At 37.8% G+C, this 20,621-nt stretch overlaps 1 protein-coding gene and 1 long non-coding RNA gene across 3 annotated transcripts in view; both read left to right on the forward strand.

Annotated features, from left to right (window-relative positions):
• Window positions 1-5,146: 5,146 nt before the first annotated feature.
• LOC115922269 lies at window positions 5,147-8,444 on the forward strand. Its single transcript, XR_004063399.1, has 2 exons — window positions 5,147-5,927; window positions 7,929-8,444. It is a non-coding gene; the product is annotated as an uncharacterized LOC115922269 (long non-coding RNA).
• A 5,060-nt stretch (window positions 8,445-13,504) lies between these two features.
• LOC589135 (kelch-like protein 8) overlaps window positions 13,505-20,621 on the forward strand; it is a 35,056-nt gene continuing 27,939 nt past the window's right edge. Inside the window, exon 1 of one of the 2 annotated variants that reach the window (XM_030980864.1) lies at window positions 13,505-15,403. In XM_030980864.1, coding sequence (XP_030836724.1) covers window positions 15,396-15,403 — 8 coding nt within the window. In that variant the 5' untranslated portion in view covers window positions 13,505-15,395. Of the gene's footprint in view, window positions 15,404-19,936; window positions 20,092-20,621 lie in introns of those variants that run through there. The other variant, XM_030980863.1, reaches the window with a different exon arrangement.

Consider the following 20,621-nt stretch of genomic DNA (forward strand, 5'->3'; position numbering starts at 1 on the left):
TCCCAAACATTACAGTTGAAAGCAAACAGGGTCTGGTAAATTTCGCAGAGACGTACGTCTCTTTACAAGAAGCTACAACAAGTCGGCAATATCAAAGAATATTTAGAGAGCAGTGTATAGCAGCGTGGGAAACTTGCTCACAACGTGGTCGAATACAATCACGAAGAACGATCTTTTTAACTTAGCGATTTTCCTGTGAATTCACTATTTTTAAACACAAAAATTCAGAAATGTCCATCCAAATGATATATGTCAATTTTCATGACTTACAATTGCTTCATTCCCGAGATATATCCCTCAAAACCTGGTTAATTTTTCAGCGGAAATGCCTCCAATATCTGTCTTTTTATGTCACACTTTTTTTTACCAGCACGTCGCACAGTAGCTAGCGGAACGCTACTTCCGCATAGCGACTGCTTTAGAGAAGGGGAGGAGCTAGCCGAGCGTAATAGGCAAATTGACGTGGGCGGAACGGGAGATCTATGGCGGTGTAGACCGTCAGCGCTACGGCCTCGCTGTTGTTGGTGTTGTTATAATTGTTGTTGCAGTTATAGTTTGACATGTTTTTATTTTGTTGCCCTGCATGCTTTTCAGACGCATTTCGAGCATTGCTCGTGTTTTCAGTTTAGCTTGCTGGTGTTCATTTTATCTTGTTTCTTTGTCACTTGATTATTATGATGATATTCAGTCTCAAAAATAATTAATGCTATTTCGAGTTCTTTCCTTGTTTTTCACAACGGATTTTCTGAAAAATGACTGGTGTTTGTAGGCTCTACTACTTTTTTATGCATGCTTTGTTCTGATTTAAAATCCCGTTTTGTTTTTAACTAATAAAACTATGCATAAATTAGGTATGAAGTGAGGAATACTAGTACCGGTAGTCTACTTCCACAATGATCTATGGCCCTTTATAACCCACATGTTTGTTTTTCGTTTTTAATTTCTCTTATCTGTAAAATATGTATATATATATATATATATACGAGGGTGTTTATGGCTTTATTGTCTTGCAATCAATAAAGTAAGTAAGTTTTTTTCACAAGCTACCGGTAGCATATAATTGATCATTATCCTGAGACACTACTGCTACCCAAATCCCCCCGCCCGCCCAATCATACGTAAGTGTTTCCACAAGTTACCTCTTGCAGACAATTAATCATTATCCTCCCCCTGCACCAAGACACTACCTGCCACTCCAACCAAGAAACGTCAAGCCACGAACCGCCCGTGATTCCTAGGGGTGTGATAACCAAGGCTAAGATCCCTCACTGCCTCAATCAAGCCAATATTTACGACTACGATTAGTAGTGAATGTATTTTTATGATGAATACTTCGAGAACAATATCAATTACCTACCTGTTTCCACCAAGTTCTGTATAAATTTTACAGTCTATGCCCTCTTCTCCTTTGGTTCCTCACCAGAATCGCACACCATCCTCGTCATCCTTTAGTCTTCATTTGGATGTACAGTTTGTACATTATATCCCATATACAATACCAATATAATGATATGCATGCAATTATGAATAGTTTGCTATCAATGTAGCAATATCCAATACAAACTATTAGTCCTGAAAAGCAGTTGTATGTTACGGAGATAAATATTTTTTCTAGCTCATGAATATGTGACAGTTGGCATATTCGCCGCGATGATGATAAAGAAAAGCGATGGTGATGATAATAGAGCTGGGCCAAGTAGCACAAATAGTTGCAATCGATTGTAAGTAAAGACGCTTTATTTTAATATCTTTTTTGTAAGCGTTTCATTCAACAAATCAGATTTGCGCATTTAAAAATAATGATGATGTTGATACTAACATGATGATGGTGATGATGATGTGATGGGCTGATGGGCTGATGATGAAGTGACGCAGTATACATTTATTCAGGTAGGTGAATCATTTCTTCAAAGACAATGTGGATTCAAGCGACATCATTAGAAGGAACATAACAATTCAACCACTTCCTTGCCCTGGTCAGGGCATGGGTCAGGTAGGTGGGCAGTAATTTGGGTACTACACCTTTAATCTCTCTCTCTCTTGATAATCTATCTCGAATCACCAATGTCTCCTTTCTTATCTTCCTCTCTCTCTCTATGGATGTTTGTCCCCCCCCCCAATTTTTGTTTTGTTATCTCTTTCTCTCTAATCGTGGACCTACACTGATCTACAAATATGTTTCATTTATTAATGTTAATTGTGATTAAGTTATGATAAAACATTGGCAATTCTCGGTTTCGTGTTTTCTGGGACGCACTGTATAGGCTGATTGTCTATCTAAAATGAGGCGTCATGTCAATCAACACCAAAGTTCCAAAACATCGCGTATATTCATGTATTTAACTTTGTTACGCGCCTTTGTTCTGAGAGCGCCACTCGGGACATACTTGGGGGGGGGGGGGGGAAATGTCATAATAAATCTGTGATTATTTAATGTCGTTGTTAAAGAGCTATGCCATGTGTATTGGAACATACGGACCATTTAAAAAGGATTTAAGAAATATTTTAACTTCTCATATATATTTACAAAAAGATAAAATTATAATTTCAACACCTCATCTTTCAACATCCATCATTTCTTGCATCCTTTTTCTCTCCAATTCCTCTCTCACTCAGTTTTTCTCCCTCCCACTCTCTAATGATCTATGACCTTCTCTCTTTTGTTTTAGATGCACACCCACCCCAATTTCAATGAAATTCCGAAAAATAGATATTATAAAAGTTAGGTTTTATTATTTATAAATTATTGAGAATTTTTTAATAAAACATTTTTTTTTTTAAATCATCATTTATAAGAGATGGAATAACAAAATTAGTGGGTGCAGATGAAGTAGGTGATGGAAAAGAGAGGGGGAAAAAAAATCGATTTCAAGAAAAAAAGAAATCGGGAGACGTAAAGATAGAAGGTAATTTATAGGAAATGGGAAAAAATAATTACAATGATGTATTGAATAAAAATAAATCAACAAAAGGGAAAAGTAAAAATAAAAAAACACTAGGTATACAAACTTACATCGCTATCTTCACTTTAAGGTACATGCAATGTAAATTCCAATTTTAATTTCTATATTAATTTTGTCACAACACCGATTTTTCTGCTGTAAATTTACAGACTACGATCGTCATCCCAGCTGACCGTAAACCAAGGACCTTTCGTAAACCTAGCTAGACGTATATATATATGTATCTAATTGGCCCCGAGCCCTGCCAAAAAAAAAAAAAATTAAAAATAAAGAGGTAACCACAAATGTTGCCTATTTTCTTTTTTTGCTTCCCCCCCCCCCTATCCCGGCGGCGTTATTTTTTTTATGCGGCACAGATTGGGGCATGGCGCGTGTTAAACCTATGGGAAGTACGTTCTTTCCCTTCTGAATAGTGTCTGCACTTAGGTGAGACTAGTCGTTTGTATATCCATCGCGAACTATGTGTTTAGATAACACTCCTCTTCGTTTTAAGTTAGTTTTATTGACTCATTATTGTGATGTTCTCCTTATTGACGTGCTGCCTCCTCTTCAGTTTTCCAATTTGATTTTAATTGTTGATGTAATGATTTTCCATGCGGTAGTGGATTAAATGTAACAGTATTAAAAACAGACCTCTACTACCTTTACTGTTTAGTACGCACACGACCAGTATTAGTCTGTAAATCAAGACCCCTTTTTAAAAAAAAGCCCCAATCTGTGCCGCATAAAAAAATAACGCATCCCGGCGACACTGCTTTCCTCTATTTTCATCATCTCTCGTACTGTATATCCTCTCTCCCTTTCTATCTAAATGTATCATTTCATCAGTCCCCTCTATTTTCCCTATGAAATGAAAATGTAAAGACAAGCAGTTGTACGCATATACAATTTCAAATTATGTTCCTGTATGTATATTCGTATCAATAGCCGTCGGAATATATTCCAACATAGTAATGCTTGTATGGAGAGCTACGGTCAAGGCTTAATAGCAAACTTCCTGTCACATACAAAAAAAGCTTACTCTGAATGTGGCCTGCTATTGACACTCGGCGGGGGCAAAGGGCGTTGTCCTAGCTACAAGGCCTAATGTCTATTGTTCAGGGGGATCCTATGTTCAAGGGGATCCCCCTTGAACAATAGGTATTACGTAAGGATCTAAGCCACTGGCTATAGGGAGCAGTAGCAGGCCGGAAATGAATAGAATAAGTGAATGGCCAACTGTATTTGTGTTACTTTTAGCTAGCGGTACAGTGCCCCCCCCCCCCCCCACATTTGCAAGTACCTCAAAAGGGCCCCTTTTCCATAGAAAAGTGCCCCTTCCCCTTTAATAACTACCCCTTTTTAACTCGGATAAGCGCTCCTGGTATTTTCACAAATGCTCCTTTTTCTATTGATAACTATACCTCCATTAAAAAAAGAGAAAGAGTAGCAAGCTGAGAATGAATAGAATGAATGGCAAACTGTTTTTGTGTTACGTTTAGCTAGCGGTACAGTGCCCCCCCCCCCCCCCGTTTTTCAAGTACCCACAAAGTGCCCCTTTTATTTTGACAAGTGCCCTCTTTCCTTTGTTGTAGAAGTGACCCTTCCCCTTTTAATAACTACCCCCTTTTAACTCGGACAAGCGCACCTTATAATTTCATAAATGCCCCTTATAATAATAGCTACCTCAATTTATAAAAAAAGCACTTCCCTTCTCGTAAATGCCCCTTTTCAGGTACGAGAAGTTAATCATTTTTACTTCAGATAAGGGCCCCCTTCACCTCCGGAAAATGCCCCTATCAAAATATGATTGGTGCCCCTTTTCTTTCAACTAATGCCCATTTCCCATTATCGTAAGTGCTTTTTCATTCCTGATGAGTGCCGCCTTTTGTAGTTTTAAGAAGAGCCCAATTTTCACCTCTTCAATTATAACCTTTATCGCATAACTTCATAAAAAGATGATTTCAAAGTTGTTTGGGTTATGAACTTGTATTAATATGGACAAATATGGCTGTTGTGTCAGAGAAAATGACGCGCATGCTGTGAGATTTTAAGGAAAGGAATGAATATGAGAAAAGTTGAAAGGACGGGAGAGAGAGGGAGAGGAAGAGATGAGGGGAGACGGGGTATATAGAGAGAAAGAAGAGAGAGAGAGAGATGGGGAGGGAGAGTGAAAGAAGGAGGGAAGATAGTTGAGAGATAAAGGGGGCGGAGTAGAGAGAGACTGGAAGAAAAACAAAAGATCGCTACTATATTCACCCCTAAACTTGATTTACTAGTATGTGCTCGCGCTCGCGTGGCCCTATAGCTGTCACATTCCACCAGCCTTCAACCACCAAGTCCCCAGAGAAACAAATTTATCTCTTATCTTGCTGACATAAGTATATCAGTCAACGACTGGATTCTAATCTCAATTTCTTGCTGAGAGACTTGATGCATGGACGTACTACAAACCATGCTTGATGACAGAGAAAGTGCATTTTACGCAATGTAAGAGTACACAGGCAGGGAGGAAGTTTCCATTGATTTAGGTTTCCACCCTAGGACCAGGGACTTGGAACTTGAAGACTGCTAGGACCTACTTCTTGGTAACTTTTATGTACTTTAATATACCATGTAGGGACTTCCATGCTAAAAATAGCTATGCTAAGCTGAAAGCATGTTTTTTTTAATCACCGTATTTAAATAAATAAACAAACAAAACTGGCTCACTGCTATGCAATATCAAGAGCACGTTCGAAGCTCCCGGTAATTCAGATTGTATTGCACAGAGATGGTTCTCCAGCCACGTAATGATCTAATTAGAAGATAAAAAGGCATTCTCCTCGTGGCCATCTTTTTCCCTTTATTATTTCATATATCATGTCTTCCTCTTTCCAACATTTACTACCTAGTCTCACGGATCAATCTACGATACAGGTTGGTAGAAAGTGATGAGGCACTTTATACACAAAATGATGTGCCTGATGTTGGCAAGTGCATAAAGTAAGTACTTGGTCATCCTACTAAACAATTTTATCAATCAAGTAATTCAAGTATGTCAATTGTCAGATCGCGTTATTACCAAATGACAAATTGAAGAATCGGAAGGAATTAAATTGAATTCCAAGAACCAAAAATACGTCTCTTCTGAGGACTCGATGAGGTCAGGTGCATTTACTGTAAGGGGTGGGGGGGGGGGGGTTGTAATACAAAGTAGTCATTTTTTTAGGAAATCAATAGTGAAAAACAAAATATCTTAAATATTAAAATAATGTTGGAAAGACTAAATTAGTAACGAGTTGCAAAGAAAAACTAGACACCAAGTCCTGAGAATAGTCCAAATCCTTCCCCATACACCCCAAAACTGAACTACTGCTTTAAGATATGTTAATGGGGAACGAAACATGATTTTATAAGAATGAAAATGTAGAAAGCGAGTAATACAAATTAGTTATTTCTTAAGAAAGTCAATAATGAAAAACAACAAAAGATTTTAAAATAAAGTCGGAAAGACTAGATAGTAAAGAGTTTCAAAGAAAACAAGTCATAGTGAAACATAAGTGATGTTCAACATATTACTCTAATGCAGGGCAAGAAGAAAAAAAACGATGTCAAAATAAAACGTTGAATGTTTGAAAACTGTTAAATTAGTATTATAAACGACGTTGTTAGTACCAAAAATAGCAACCAATAACAAAATAATGAACATAAATCAACAACATGCATATTTCTGTAAAAATAAATTCATGCAACCGTTCCTGAAGGCATGTTTTCTGTGCCATGTCCTGGATGCAAAAGATAAAAAAAGACACACTACAAATTAAATATTTAAAGGCATGGAGAAAATAGAGGTGTTTCTCGTCATTGGCAGCAGGGGGCTACTAATTATTATGTACTGCAAAATGGAACAAAAGAGCTAGGCCACTGTTCATGATTGACATGCGATGGTAGCAGTAGAGACGCTGCTCAGATACATGCATTGCATTGTTCTCCTATATGGGATTATAAATGTGTGGCAGGTTAATCAAAAGCAGGGGGAACAAATTTATAAAGCAGTAGCTATCCGGATAAATTGGATCCCTATCTTTTATACTATTCATCGCGTTTTTCTTCCTCTTTGTCCTGCTATGAAATTGGCAGAAAATGAGATTTTGCTTCTGATGTTCACCTTGCGAGACCGTAGCCCTGTAAAAACTCAACAATTTTGAGCTAACAATGGGCATAATTGGCATCGAATAAAATGGCTTTGATTTAGGGCGAGCAACCGTTCAATGATAAATCGGGATGACTACAATGCTTTTTCACGTGTCTTACGTTTGCAAAATCTCGCGCTCATGATGACATAATTGCTTCATTATTTTGACCTTATTGATGGAATAGTACCTGGATTTGAAGTCAGTTATCGTCCGTCTGCATAAGTTATCATATCAGCTTAATTTAAGATAAGTTTGACATTATTTTGTCGATTTTTTTTTTTAAATTCCATGCTCGTATTTTGAGTTGATAAGTATTTCAGATACTATAGGCATCATTTTCTTGAAGCGCATATCCAGACTTCGGTAAATTTTAGAAGATAATTACAATGTTTCAGAAATTCAGATTGATATGGCATTGTTCTATCGTAAATCACTTTGAATATAATTTTATGCGTGCTTGTTTTTTTAGATGATAATTACGATGCATGACTCAAACATCCCCTTAAAAAGTAGGGACATCACATTTACAGGGTTGTTCGTAATCCCTTATAAGGGATTACCTGCTAATCGCCTTAATCCTATCATAGCCCCTATTCAGGATCTGACAGTTATATTCATGAGCCAAGGGCCAGGGAGTGATCTTCACAGTGTAGTGCACGTGTAGTTCTGTGATATTGGTATTCATTTTTTTCAATCATTTTTGTCACTGCGTAGGCTTACTCTTTGCCATAAAAGCCTGTATACATCGGCGATATATAATTGATTCGCTTCTCTCCCCTTCGATCTATCTCTCTTTTATTTTCTCAAGCGCCTGGTGATAACCGTGATATTGGTATTCATTTTCTTCAATCAATTTTTTTATTTTCCGTCGACTTACTTTTTGTCGTAAAAGCCTGTAACATCAGTGATATATAATTGATTTCGCTTCTCTCTTCTCTGCGATCTATTTTGTCAAGCGCCTGGTGATATTGGCATTCATTTTCTTCAATCATTGTTTTCGTTCCGTCGACTTACTTTTTGTCGTAAAAGCCTGTAACATCAGCGATGTATAATTGATTTAGCTTCTCCCTCCCCTTCGAGCTATCTCTCTTGTATTTTGTCAATGTCCTGGTGATATTGGAATTATTTTTTTCATTCATTTCTTTCGTTCCGTCGACTTACTTTTTGTCATAAAAGCCAGTAACATCAGCGATATTTAGTATAATTGAATTCACTTCTCTCTTCCCTGCGATCTATCTCTCTTTTATTTTGCCAAGCGCCTGGTGATATTGGAATTCATTTTCTTCATTCATTTCTTTCATTCCGTAGGCTTACTCTTTGTCATGCAAGCCTGTAAGATCAGCGATATTTATTTGTTTTCGCTTATTTCTCTCCCGCGATCTATATCTTCTTTTTTTTTCCTTCTCAAGCGCCGATGATATTGGCATTCATTTTCTTCATACATTTCTTTCGTTCCGTCGACTTACTCTTTGCCATGAAAGCCTGTAACATCGGCGATATATAATTGATTCGCTTCTCTCCCCTTCGATCTACATGTATCTCTCTTTTATTTTCTCAAGCGCCTGGTGATAACCGTGATATTGGTATTCATTTTCTTCAATCATTTTTTTTTCGTTCCGTCGACTTACTTTTTGTCGTAAAAGCCTGTAACATCAGTGATATATAATTGATTTCGCTTCTCTCTTCTCTGCGATCTATTTTGTCAAGCGCCTGGTGATATTGGCATTCATTTTCTTCAATCATTTTGGTCGTTCCGTCGAAAGCCTGTAACATCAGCGATGTATAATTGATTTAGCTTCTCCCTCCCCTGCGATCTATCTCTCTTTTACTTTGTCAAGCGCCGGGGTGATATTGGCATTCATTTGCTTCAATAATTTGTTTCGTTCCGTTTACTAACTTGTCATAAAAGCCTATAACATCAGCGATATTTAATTGAATTCGCTTCTGTCTCTCTCCCGCAACTCATTAATTGTTTTATTTTCTCAAGCGCCGATGATATTGGCATTCATTTTCTTCAATCATTTCTGTCGTTGCGTAGGCTTACTTTTTGCCATGAAAGCCTGTAACATCATCAATATTTGATTGTTTTCGCTTCTTTCTCTCCCGCGATTTAATGTCTCTTTCATTTTTTCAAGTGCCAGTGATATTGGTTTTCATTTTCTTCATTCATTTCTTTCGGTCTGTCGGCTTACTTTTTGTTATAAAAGCCTGTAACATCAGCGATATTCTATTGTTTCCGCTTCTCTCTCTCCCGCGATCTATATCCTTTTCAATTTATAGTACAAGTTCTAGTACACACACACACTGAGACAAACGCAGTTAATCTGGCACACTCGTGATTAAAGGTATTGTAGTCAAGGTGATTACGTAATAGATAATTGTCCCTCGCTAGTTAAGAGGATTAGAGATAATTAGATTTACTTGGAGGAGAGGTAAAGGAATGACCTGTGAAAGTGATGTCCTGAAGCCCGAGTAAGCAGGGACTTAATAGGATAAAGGGTAGACTCGACGTTTGGGGCATGGTTTCAGACATTTTAGGCATCAATTTCTCGAAGCGCATATCGTTAATTCGTTCGCTACTAAATTTTGAGAAGATTATTAGGATGTTCAGATTAGTTTGGCTTTGTTTTATCGTAAATACTTTTGAATATACTCGTATCTTCAGATGATAATTACGATGTTTCAGATATTTTAGGCATCATTTTCTTGAAGTGCATATTGTTCCTTCGTTCAGTCAATTTTAGAAGATAATTACGATGTTACAGATATTTTAGGCATCATTTTCTCGAAGCACATATCGTAACTTCGTTCGCTAATTTTGAGAAGATAATTAGGATGTTTCAGATTAGTTTGGCATTGTTTTATCGTAAATAATTTTGAATATACTCGTGCTCGTATTTTGAGATGATAAGTACGATGTTTCAGATATTTTAGGCATCGTTTTATTGAAGCGCATATATCGTTCCTCCTTTCGGTCAATTTTAGAAGATAATTACGATGTTTCAGATATTGTAGGCATCATTATCTCGAAGCACATATCGTAACTTCATTCCCTAATTTTGAGACGATAATAAGGATGTTTCAAATTAGTTTGGCATTGTTTCATCGTATTTAATTTTGAACATACTCGTGCTCGTATTTTGAGATGATAATTACGATGTTTCAGATATTTTAGGCATCATTTTCTTGAAGCGCATATATCGTTCCTTCGTTCGGTCAATTTTAGAACATCATCTAACAAAACTAACAAAACTAACAAAACTAACAAAACTAACGGGTAACGCTAACGTCTAACGGGTAACGCCTACAAACGTTAAATATATAATTAACGTATTGCAAACGTTACACGCGTTAGGGGGGTTAGTTTATTTTGACTCATACTGTAGTTCCTTTCTTATTACCTACCGGTATCAAAATTCCATGGAGATTTTCCCTCTACATTCATCCCTCCAATTCATCTATTTTTACCAAAAGTGACTTTATTTTAGGGTGGGGGTCACCCTAAAATGGCTGTGAAATGCATTTTCGAACACGAGTCCAAATCCAATGCACAATGTGGATGCTACATGTAATACTGTAATACAACACTTGCAATGGGACATCAATGTATATCATATGTAAATGATAGGTGCAGACAATCGCTGAAAGAAACACTCAAATATACCAATATTATATTGGTTGCAGTGTAAATGCAGCTAAAATGACCACTATAAATGTAGGTTCGAGTACAAAATGTGTTTTGCAGTGCATCCTTATCATTTGGAGAGGAAGACCTGCTGTTATCTTATCTCTGTACTTAAGAAATAGTCATGGGAGAACAGGAAGACAAGTTTGGGCCCAGATTGTCCTGTTTGAATAATTACCGGGTAACAGGATTATATTCCACCACAAAAACCTTTAAACCTACGCCCTTCCCTGTATTTGATTACCCTCTTAACCTATATTATGTATTTTTTTATGAGTAATCTTGAGTCTTGGAGATGCTGGTGCTGATACTGTCCATGTAACTATTCTTTTCTGGAGTGGAAGAAGAAAAAAGGTAGGGCCTATACAGTACATGTACATCTCTTTTTTATGACTATAAGGACATGTACAGTTAATGGTCTTGGTGAGTTATTTTGAGACTTTGCTAATGTGCATAGTGTACATGTGTACAAGTGATAGCTTACACCAAAATGTTTTTCTCCATGATCATGTGATTGAAAAAATGTGTTCTCTTTCTCTGTCTCTCTTTCTCTGTCTCTCTTTCTCTGTCTCTCTTTCTCTGTCTCTCTTTCTCTGTCTCTCTTTCTCTGTCTCTCTTTCTCTGTCTCTCTTTCTCTGTCTCTCTTTATCTGTCTCTCTTTCTCTCCTTCCTTTCTTTAAACCTGGTCTCTTGGACCATGGACCTACTACATGTAAGAACTTACCGGTAGTAGATCCATGCTTGGACACTTTCATCCTTATTTCTCTTTACCCCTTCTATCTCTGTCTCCACCCCCCTTTCTCTCTCTTTCTCTCTCTCTCTCTCTCTCTCTCTCTCTCTCTCTCTATCTCTCTCTCTCTCTATCTCTCTCTCTATCTCTCTTTCTCTCTCTATCTCTCTCTCTGTCACTCTCTCTCTCTCTCTCTCTCTCTCTCTCTCTCCCGCAGTCTCTCTGTGTGTCTCTCTGTCTCTGTCTCTCTATGTGTGTTTATCTGTCTCTCTCTCTGTCTCTTTATCTCTCTCTCTCTCTCTCTCTCTCTGTATACCAACGTGTAATTCTCTCTTGCTTTCTCTCTACCATATATTTCGTTGTCTCTCCGCCTCTCTGTCCCCCCCCCCCCCCCCCCCTTTCTCTGTATGAACTTCCTCTGTTCTTTATGTCACCTAGAATCAAACCAGTTCCTTCCTGTACTTTCTTTATCTGGAGAAAAATTCATTGTCTTTCCTGTAATTCAAAATACCTCTAATCAATCTCCACTGATCTAACCTTTGGGTCATTCACACACAATAATACATGGCATAGGCCTGGACAAATTGTGTGAATGATTATAACTGTTTAGTGAATAGTTTACCTACATGTATTTGCAAAAAGGATAGATAATTTTATAGGGGACCTGCAGAAATTTGTTTTGGAGGGAATTCAGTGCACATTTGGAATTTCTTGCATGGCAGATGTTCATACAGTGTGTTGACTTTGCAGAGTTCTTGTACATTGTAGGCCTACATGTATGTGAACATACAGTTGTACATGCCCACACAATGTTTAGATATGGAATTTCACATGAGCATTGTTCATAGTTTAGATAACATTGCTCATGTACATGTATAAGTACGGTGAAGTTAGCATACAAACTTTATAGCCTTAAACATGAAATTCCGCAAGATCTGAAAGAGGGTGGGGGGGGGGGGGGCATTGTTCCAAATTTCCTTATTGGAGTTACGACAGGTACTCTTCAGGTCACCATGCTTATCAAAACTCATCAGTTGGGACTTCCACTTCCTTTCATTTTTAATATGAATATTATCTTCCTTCCTGTTTGCATCTGAGCCAATGAACTTTATATGATTTATCTTAATTATCATACCATCTAGAGCAGTTTCCCCTTTCAGTTTACATGTATACACCAAGTTGTAAATACATACATGGTGCACCTCATTTGCCATCAAGCCTTCGAGATCGAGGGAGTGGCTCTGGTCAATTATTTTCAAGTAATCGCACCTTGGCATGATGGTTTATCAAATTTAACGCACACCCTGCCGGCCCTGAAGGCTGTTTATGTTCCTACCATGAGGATTCCCCTCGTATCTCCCAGCGTTTGTTTTCTTCAGTCTTCAGTGAGATCATGTTGCATAATGCTGTCGTCTTGTTTCATGTCAGGAGATTTGAGAAGAAAATGTTCTTGATGAGCAGAACGACGATAAAGACACCAAGCTCGTTCGATGTGTTTGAAGTTTTTAGTCATTGGTTCTCTCCAGAGACGCTAGGCATTGTCCTTGGATCATTTTGGTGGCGATGTTGGTAATTCCTCGACGTTTTGTGTTTGCAGGCATTAGAAAATGAACATTTATCCATTTTTTAATCAGAGCAAAGATAGGTTTTGGAGTCCCTTGATGTTGTCTCTTTGTCATTTTTTACAAATCTTTGCTTTGGATTGGTGGAGGATCTCTTGTATACAGTTGTTCTATTCCTACATGTATGTACATGTACATGTACAAATAGATTGACGATTATTGACCATCATTATTTGGAGGCAGAAATTTGGTGATTTTTTCCTCTAATTTGTACATGGATGTCTACATGTACCCAGTATGTAGCATTTTATTCCATTGGTGTTTACTCTTAGTTAATCTTCATATAGGCTACACATAGAAGGATGAATCTCCTGAAGGCAAGGGACAAAGTACTCTTTGTGAACCACGCTGATGAAAAGACCATCTTTTAAAGAGATAAAGAGCCACCGACCATCTTGAAGTCGTTGGTCATCCAAGATCGTGTTTGGTTAGACCTTTCAAAGAGGGTTAGTTGATGAATTGTGGTGACTGAGGACAGGTCTTTGATATCAGAAAGGTGCCTTTGTGGTATTTATCCTAGATTTGGTGGAAAAGCAATCACCATGGATACTGTATATTATAAGTTGAGAATCTTGGACATGCATTAGTTGTAGTCACTATTCCAGCTGTGTTCTTGTTGTGAAGTCCTTTTTTTTTGTTGCGAGGCATCCTGCAAAGTGGATAATCTTGAAGCTCCTTCGTGCGATAAAATGTGACATGCTGAAAAAGGAATTTAAAATCGTTGATTTAAAACATTTGTAGCACTTTCTTTGTGATATTTCATCTTTAAATCACTCTGAGCATTATAGAGGCATACTGCAGTATTAAAGTGGACTCCCTTTACTCAAAGTTTCTCATATCTTCTTATAGTGTCATCTTTCATTATGGCAAGACAGATCATGTTGCATTTGGAAATGATAGTTTATTTCGATTGAGGGTATCATCTCGAAAGGCTTCTGGATGAAGACGTGTTCGAAGGTTTGGATTAACTTGCGCATCCGATACTGGGTGTATTGATGTTCAGGATTACTCTTTGGAAACAAGGGATTCTTTGAATGAGATACAACACCAAACAGGACTCTCTTCTATGTTCATCCTCTACTTGCTTTGTCAAGGTATCAAAGAATTCAGAAAATCTTGTTGGATGAGATCTCCTAGATGTTGTAACACTAGCAGTGTTGTGTCTGTCAGCGTTCATTTTCACCATACTCTTATTCAGCGAGCAAGGACATTCAAATGTGATGTTCTGAAACCTAAAGCAGCTCATTCGTTAAATGAGAACTAAACATTCGAGAAACATGCAGTGACGGCCGCATGCTCTAGTGAACCGTGTACAGAAGCCGAAAGCGTAACCTCCGGCGAGACGAAGAGGAACATCTGGATTCTTTATTTTTGGTTTTGATTATTTAAGTGAGCCATGTCTGCTAGAGCAATCAAGGTGTTTCATTGGCAGAAATTGACACTACCCTCTCGTTGCCGAGCGTATTCACACTGCCCCACCGTTCTCTCGCACCTCGCCTTCCCGAAGTGCACCACCTCTCTTACTAATGGATGTCTAATTCAGTTATGGTAACGATCCTTGCGCATTTCAGGGAAGAGTACACATAGCAATGTCAGTGAGGACAAGAAGGCATTTAATTTCAATTTTTGCCTGTATGTGTCCATCTAATCGAATGAGGCATCAGAACATGCGTGTATAGCATTACCCTCTTATGCCCTGTATTTTAAATCCTTCCCTTTGTTGTCAAAAGCGCACATTTACAGGGTTACAGTTTCAACAGTCTTTCAAAAAATCGGTAAAGGAGAATACTGAGCAGTTGTGCCTGGTAGAGTGCAGGTCTGATATCGTTTTTCTTTGATCACAGACACCTTCTAACGGTTCCTATAATCCTTTGATTTTTAGTCTAAGGACATTTTGAAACAGCATTTCGTCTCAAGATGCAACGATTCATGCTACAGGATTTCAAGATCAATCTCTCGGTTTTCATTTCTTGATACTTTCATCTGCTGGTGAAGGTTTCGTAGAGATCACTGATCATGAGACCGGCTCCTGGGATAATGATTTTAATTTTGATTTTTAGTCCTGTGTGATGGGATTAGTAATTTGAGTACCGGTAGAACTTTCCTGAATCCAAGATGTGGAATAATATAAAACCATGATGCCTTCCATGTAGAAACTGCTACAGAGTATCCAAGACAATTAGGATTATCTCATTGAAGATCTTCGACACTTACAGTAAGTGTCTTCCAAGAAGAAAGATGAAGCGGTAAGATTCACTGTCTGTCTGTCTCTGTCTCTGTCTGTCTCTCTCTGTCTCTCTGTGACTGTCTGTCAGTCTGTGTCTCTCTGTCTCGCTGTCTGTCTGTCTCTGTCTCTGTCTCTCTCTCTCTCACTCTCTCACTCTGTCTCTCTTTTTTTGAGTGTGTGTCTCTCTGTCTGTCTCTCTATGTATTTGTCTTTTTTCCTCTCTCTCTCTCTCTCTCTCTCACCCTCACTCTGTCTGTCTGTCTGTCTGCCTCTCGTTCTTTGTGTTAAATTTGAGGAACGTTATGTCATGATTGCTGAATGCACATTGAGACTGCTGACTGATTGAAGTCATTAATTAGAACAAGTCAAAAAAATGAAAACTTAACACCCTACATATACATGTAAGTATACATCTCACATGCAACAGAATTGTACTGGAATAATGAAGAGGATGTAAAAAAGTCAAATTATAAATAGATAGTCAAGTAAGTTTTAGGTGTTGGCATAGCCATGAGTCACTTTTTGTATTGAATTACTTTCAAGTTAGAGTCTGGGGGCGTAGACTAATTTCATCCAGGGATGCATGGCTGGATGGCAGACTCTTACAATCAAACCTCATTAATAAAGATAATATTTTGTTTCGTCTTGCATGGAAAATGAGGAGGAAGTTTCTCTAGCCCCCGTTCACATTTATTTCTGAAAGTTTATTTTTAAGTTGTAGCTAATGGAATATGTGAAATTATGTGTGAATAAATACATGCAGTAACATTGTACAATGCCATGCTTTCCAGAAACTGAACATTATGTGCTCCACAAATTTCTTATGTTACATGACTCTGTAAGAAATGTCATCTGAGCTGCAGTGAACCAATTTGATTGGCTTATTTTGGACTCTCCTTACAGGGACTGCTGGCGTGTCCAGCTGTCAACATTTTTCTGTTGATACCCAAAGTGGATGTTATTTGCAAATTATGCACAATCCCACCAACCCCCCCCCCCCTCCAAAAAAAATAAAAATAATAATAACTAAAAAGAATATATATTAATAAAAACCTGGCAATTTCATTACATTGCAGTCAATTCTCCACAGAAAACCAGGGTGAACCACGTGCCACTGGTCTAGTGTGAACACAGCATGTACCGTATGATGATGATATTGGAATTCATCAACTGTGTTTCCACTAGCACTTTTAGTCTGTTGGCTTGTACATGTACATACATTAGGCCTCAATGTAGCAGGGCCGGGCCAGTGCATAGCACCACACTGCAAAGGGACTCCTGGCTTTTTTCTTCTTCTTGGGCCTATATACACTGTATGTTAGGCCGGGTCAGGCCCTAGCTAAAATGAACCGTTCTGATTACTGTAGTGTAAACTGTAGAGCTCAGAATTAGTGTCCAAGTTCATCTTAGAAGTATGAATGGGGCTGTATTACTTTCACATTATATCCCGTGACACAAACAAGATGTTTGTGGACAATTGTAAACTCGATCCGTCTTCCAGGGTTATTTTGATGCAAGCTGTAAATAAGGAAGTCTCATACAGGTCGGTATATATCTGGCCAAGTTAAATTACAGGCGTATTAAGTACATCTCCATCAGCGCAGTCAAACAGGTCTAATACTACATGTTTTTGCCTCAAATTTAATTGAATTTCATCATGCCCCGAGTCAAAAGGTGAGCATATTGGACTTTATTTCCTTACCAGTCTATGAAAACTTATGCATTTTCTGATGAATAATTCTGCAAATGTTGGTATGGTGATAGTTGATATTTGATTCAATCTTTGGTAAAGTCAATATTTTGAACATATAAAGCTTGAGCAAATGTCACAATTGTGTGCAGATTAATAATTTTTTTGAGACTTTCACCCATTTCTAAATCTTTTCAAACTGCTATGGGTGGTGACAGCAATGTAGGTGTAATGACATATCTAGCGTACAAACTCTTTAGGAATAAATTTTTTTATGAATAGGAAGCAGCGTTAACACCAGAAATCTTATTAGCAGAACACTAGCTCTCATGCTCAAATGCAAGTGTGATATTAAAGTTGGATCAATTTTCTGTTGTGATGTGTGAAAGTCTACTGTACATGTAGCTCTACATTATTCATCTGTATAATACAGTCAAACCTGCTTTAGTGACCACCTGTCTACAAAGACCACCTGTCTACAAAGGCCACATTTGTTGTTTCCCTTGAAAATAGTTTTTTCATTGAATCATGTACTAAAGGAACCTGTCTACAAAGACCACCTGTCTACAAAGGCCCCTTTTTGTGTCACCCTTGGACGGTCGCTATAGACAGTCAAACCTGCTTTAGTGACCACCTGTCTACAAGGACCACATTTTTTGTTTCCCTTGAAAGTGGTTTCTCATTGAAACATGTAGTAAAGGAACCTGTCTACAAAGACCACCTGTCTACAAAGACCACTTTTTGTGTTTCCCTTGGGCGGTCGCTATAGACAGGTTTGACTAGTTAAATACTGTAAAACTGAAACATTTGCAGTTTGGAAATAACAATACAAGAATTTAACAAATTGCCAAAATTCAATGTTGTACATGGGATTGGTTATTATTTCTAATCCTGAAACTATAGCGAATCTGAACCACTCAAAAATTCACAAATATCTCATGTGGACAAAAGTTTATGCTTTTACAGAATATAATATGCAAATCAGAGAGGTGTTAGTTTCTCTGGTCATGCTTCAATGGAGTTACAATATTGCTGCATTAATATATGTCATGGATACACCCACCCAGCAAAGATTTGATTGACAGGCTCCGCTGGCCAGTAAAGCCCATTAGACGGATGTTATGGTGCAGCGATTATGCCAATTAACACCTTCTGATATTACACCTCTGGATGGAGGTTCATGACTTTTAGTAGTCTGTAACAGTGTAAGCCCAGACCCTACCCTGTTGAGTAGTATTCAAGAGAACAAAATATGTGCTATACATGTAGATTGAATCAAATATTTAGATGTACCGTACGTAAATTTGACACTTAAAGATAAGGTTGAGTTCTGGTCATGCGATTGGAATCGATCAGAAAAGGTTGATCATCTAGCATTTAGGTATTGGTGTGAATACTGCAAGGTTCTGGAATCATCAAAACGATTAGAAATTTGGCCCAGTCTTGGTAAAGTTACAAGCACTGTACACAGAAAGATTATGGGACTACACAAACATGTGGCATAAAAATCTGTCCCGATTTGTGTGATGTTGCCATATTTAGAATATTAAGTCATATGAATAGTCATGCTTTTTTTGCATATTACAATGATAACGCTCACAAATTATTTTCCACCTATTCCCAGAACTCAACCTTCTCCTTAAATGTGCTGGTACATAATTAATTGTGTTTTTAACAAAATAGGAGGACATACATACAATGTACTTGATGCAAAGCCTGACCTTCTTGTCTTTTTCTCAATTTCAACTCTGTTTTAAAAAGACCTTGAACACTGTAGCTCTTAATGCCTGTATCTGGTCTCTAACTGTAAAGTACAGCTACCTTGCCTTCAACTGTCTCTGAACTACCAAAAGTACTGTTATCAACTAAATTATTCATGCCCCTTGTAAATTTAATTTTTATTTCATTGTTAAAGTTTATTTATTTATTTTTTATTTATTTTTTATTTTTTAGGGGGGGGGGGGGGGGTGTTCGCAACTCAAGAATGAAAGGTGGACTGGTTGAATTAGGGCCTTTGATGAAAACTTTTCGCTGTAAACTTTAATATGTCACATTCTCAAGAAACATGAATTGGGAAAACATAGTTTTCACATATTTGAAAGATTACAAAACTTGGTAAGCCAAGGGTTTGAATAGTTTAGTTGTTAACTGTAGGCTTTTATTGGCATGTTACACTTTTATTAGATCTGCAGATGAACTATGAAGGAGGTCATCTTTTCTCATGATCGGAAGTCGGAAGAACAATGTTATCCCATGATAGTAGATGCCCTTCATAAAAATAAGAACAACAAAATAAGTCCCTGGATATTCAACATTCAAATAGATCGCAGCTTCTGATGCAATTCTTCTTGAAGCAAACTACTTAAAAAGTCCCCTTAGCTTCCGTTGGAGTCCTTCAATTTTCTTCTCTTTCCCCTACATTCCATATAACAAATGCTTTGGCTGATAATGGTATCAACCTGAAATGATTTTACCATGAACTGTAGCAAAGACCAAATACCCACCTATTGCCCTCGTTTAACCTATGAAATTACAGGATGCATCTACCATATATATGTCGATCTTTTTTTAGAGTACCCTCTTTTTCAAGAAAAAAATTAAATCGGGTCATATTTTTTTCTAATGGTCATATCAGTGACTGACTAATGCGTGAAACTCAAGCCCAAAAGGCTTGGCAATTGGTTTAGCATTTACACCCGGCTGCAAGCCTCACGGACCTTCCTATGAACTCCTAATGAGAGCCGTGGCTGATATCAATACCATGCTTGAAGATTGCTGATGGTATCATGAGAAATCATTTGAGGTCGTCAAGTTGGAAACAGGATTTCAAGTCAACGCCTAGCTAGCTGCTCATTTGGAAATTAGCTGTGGCGTAGGATGCACGTATACGTAGTGACCATTGAAATGAGCGCTAAGGTCAAATGTCCTGGCGGGACGAGAGATGCGAGTCGGAGCCGCAGAGATGCAGGCGCAACCAGCAGAAGCGTAGGCACACAGAAAACAACAAGGAAATGGCGGTCAGTGATCATCCTAGATCTTATTTACCAGGACCAGTTATTTTTTGCCCAATGAATTTTCTGTACATGTATTTTATATTATATTAATTTTAATTGATTTTTTTTAACAGAGTTTCGTGTAAATTTTCCAGAGCTCTTGTTTTGGACTTTTTCCAGAGCATAATTGCTCTGTGCTCCAGTGTCTATTTGTGTCACTGTTCACTGCTTGAGATAGATAACCAAGTAGAGATTTTTTAAGAATATACATGTACATGTATGTTATTTTAGATGTGAATGCCAACTACATGTATATAAGGCACGTTACCAAACCACATTATAGTCAAATAAAATGCAGATTATTTCTCTTCCTTGTTGGAAACCACACCACCTCGCAAAGATATAATGTGAGAATAGAGAAATGGAGATGAAGAGGAAATAAGCTTCATTTTCTCTTCATACATACAGTTTACCAGGTGTTCCCTGGCAGTCAGTTCTTGTTATTTAATGCACTCTACACCGGAGTGAGGAAGATGAAGATTTTGTCTTTTATG

Source organism: Strongylocentrotus purpuratus, unplaced genomic scaffold (genome assembly GCF_000002235.5).
Source record: "Strongylocentrotus purpuratus isolate Spur 01 unplaced genomic scaffold, Spur_5.0 spur5_scaffold_11, whole genome shotgun sequence".
In the NCBI taxonomy this organism is placed as follows: domain Eukaryota; kingdom Metazoa; phylum Echinodermata; class Echinoidea; order Camarodonta; family Strongylocentrotidae; genus Strongylocentrotus; species Strongylocentrotus purpuratus.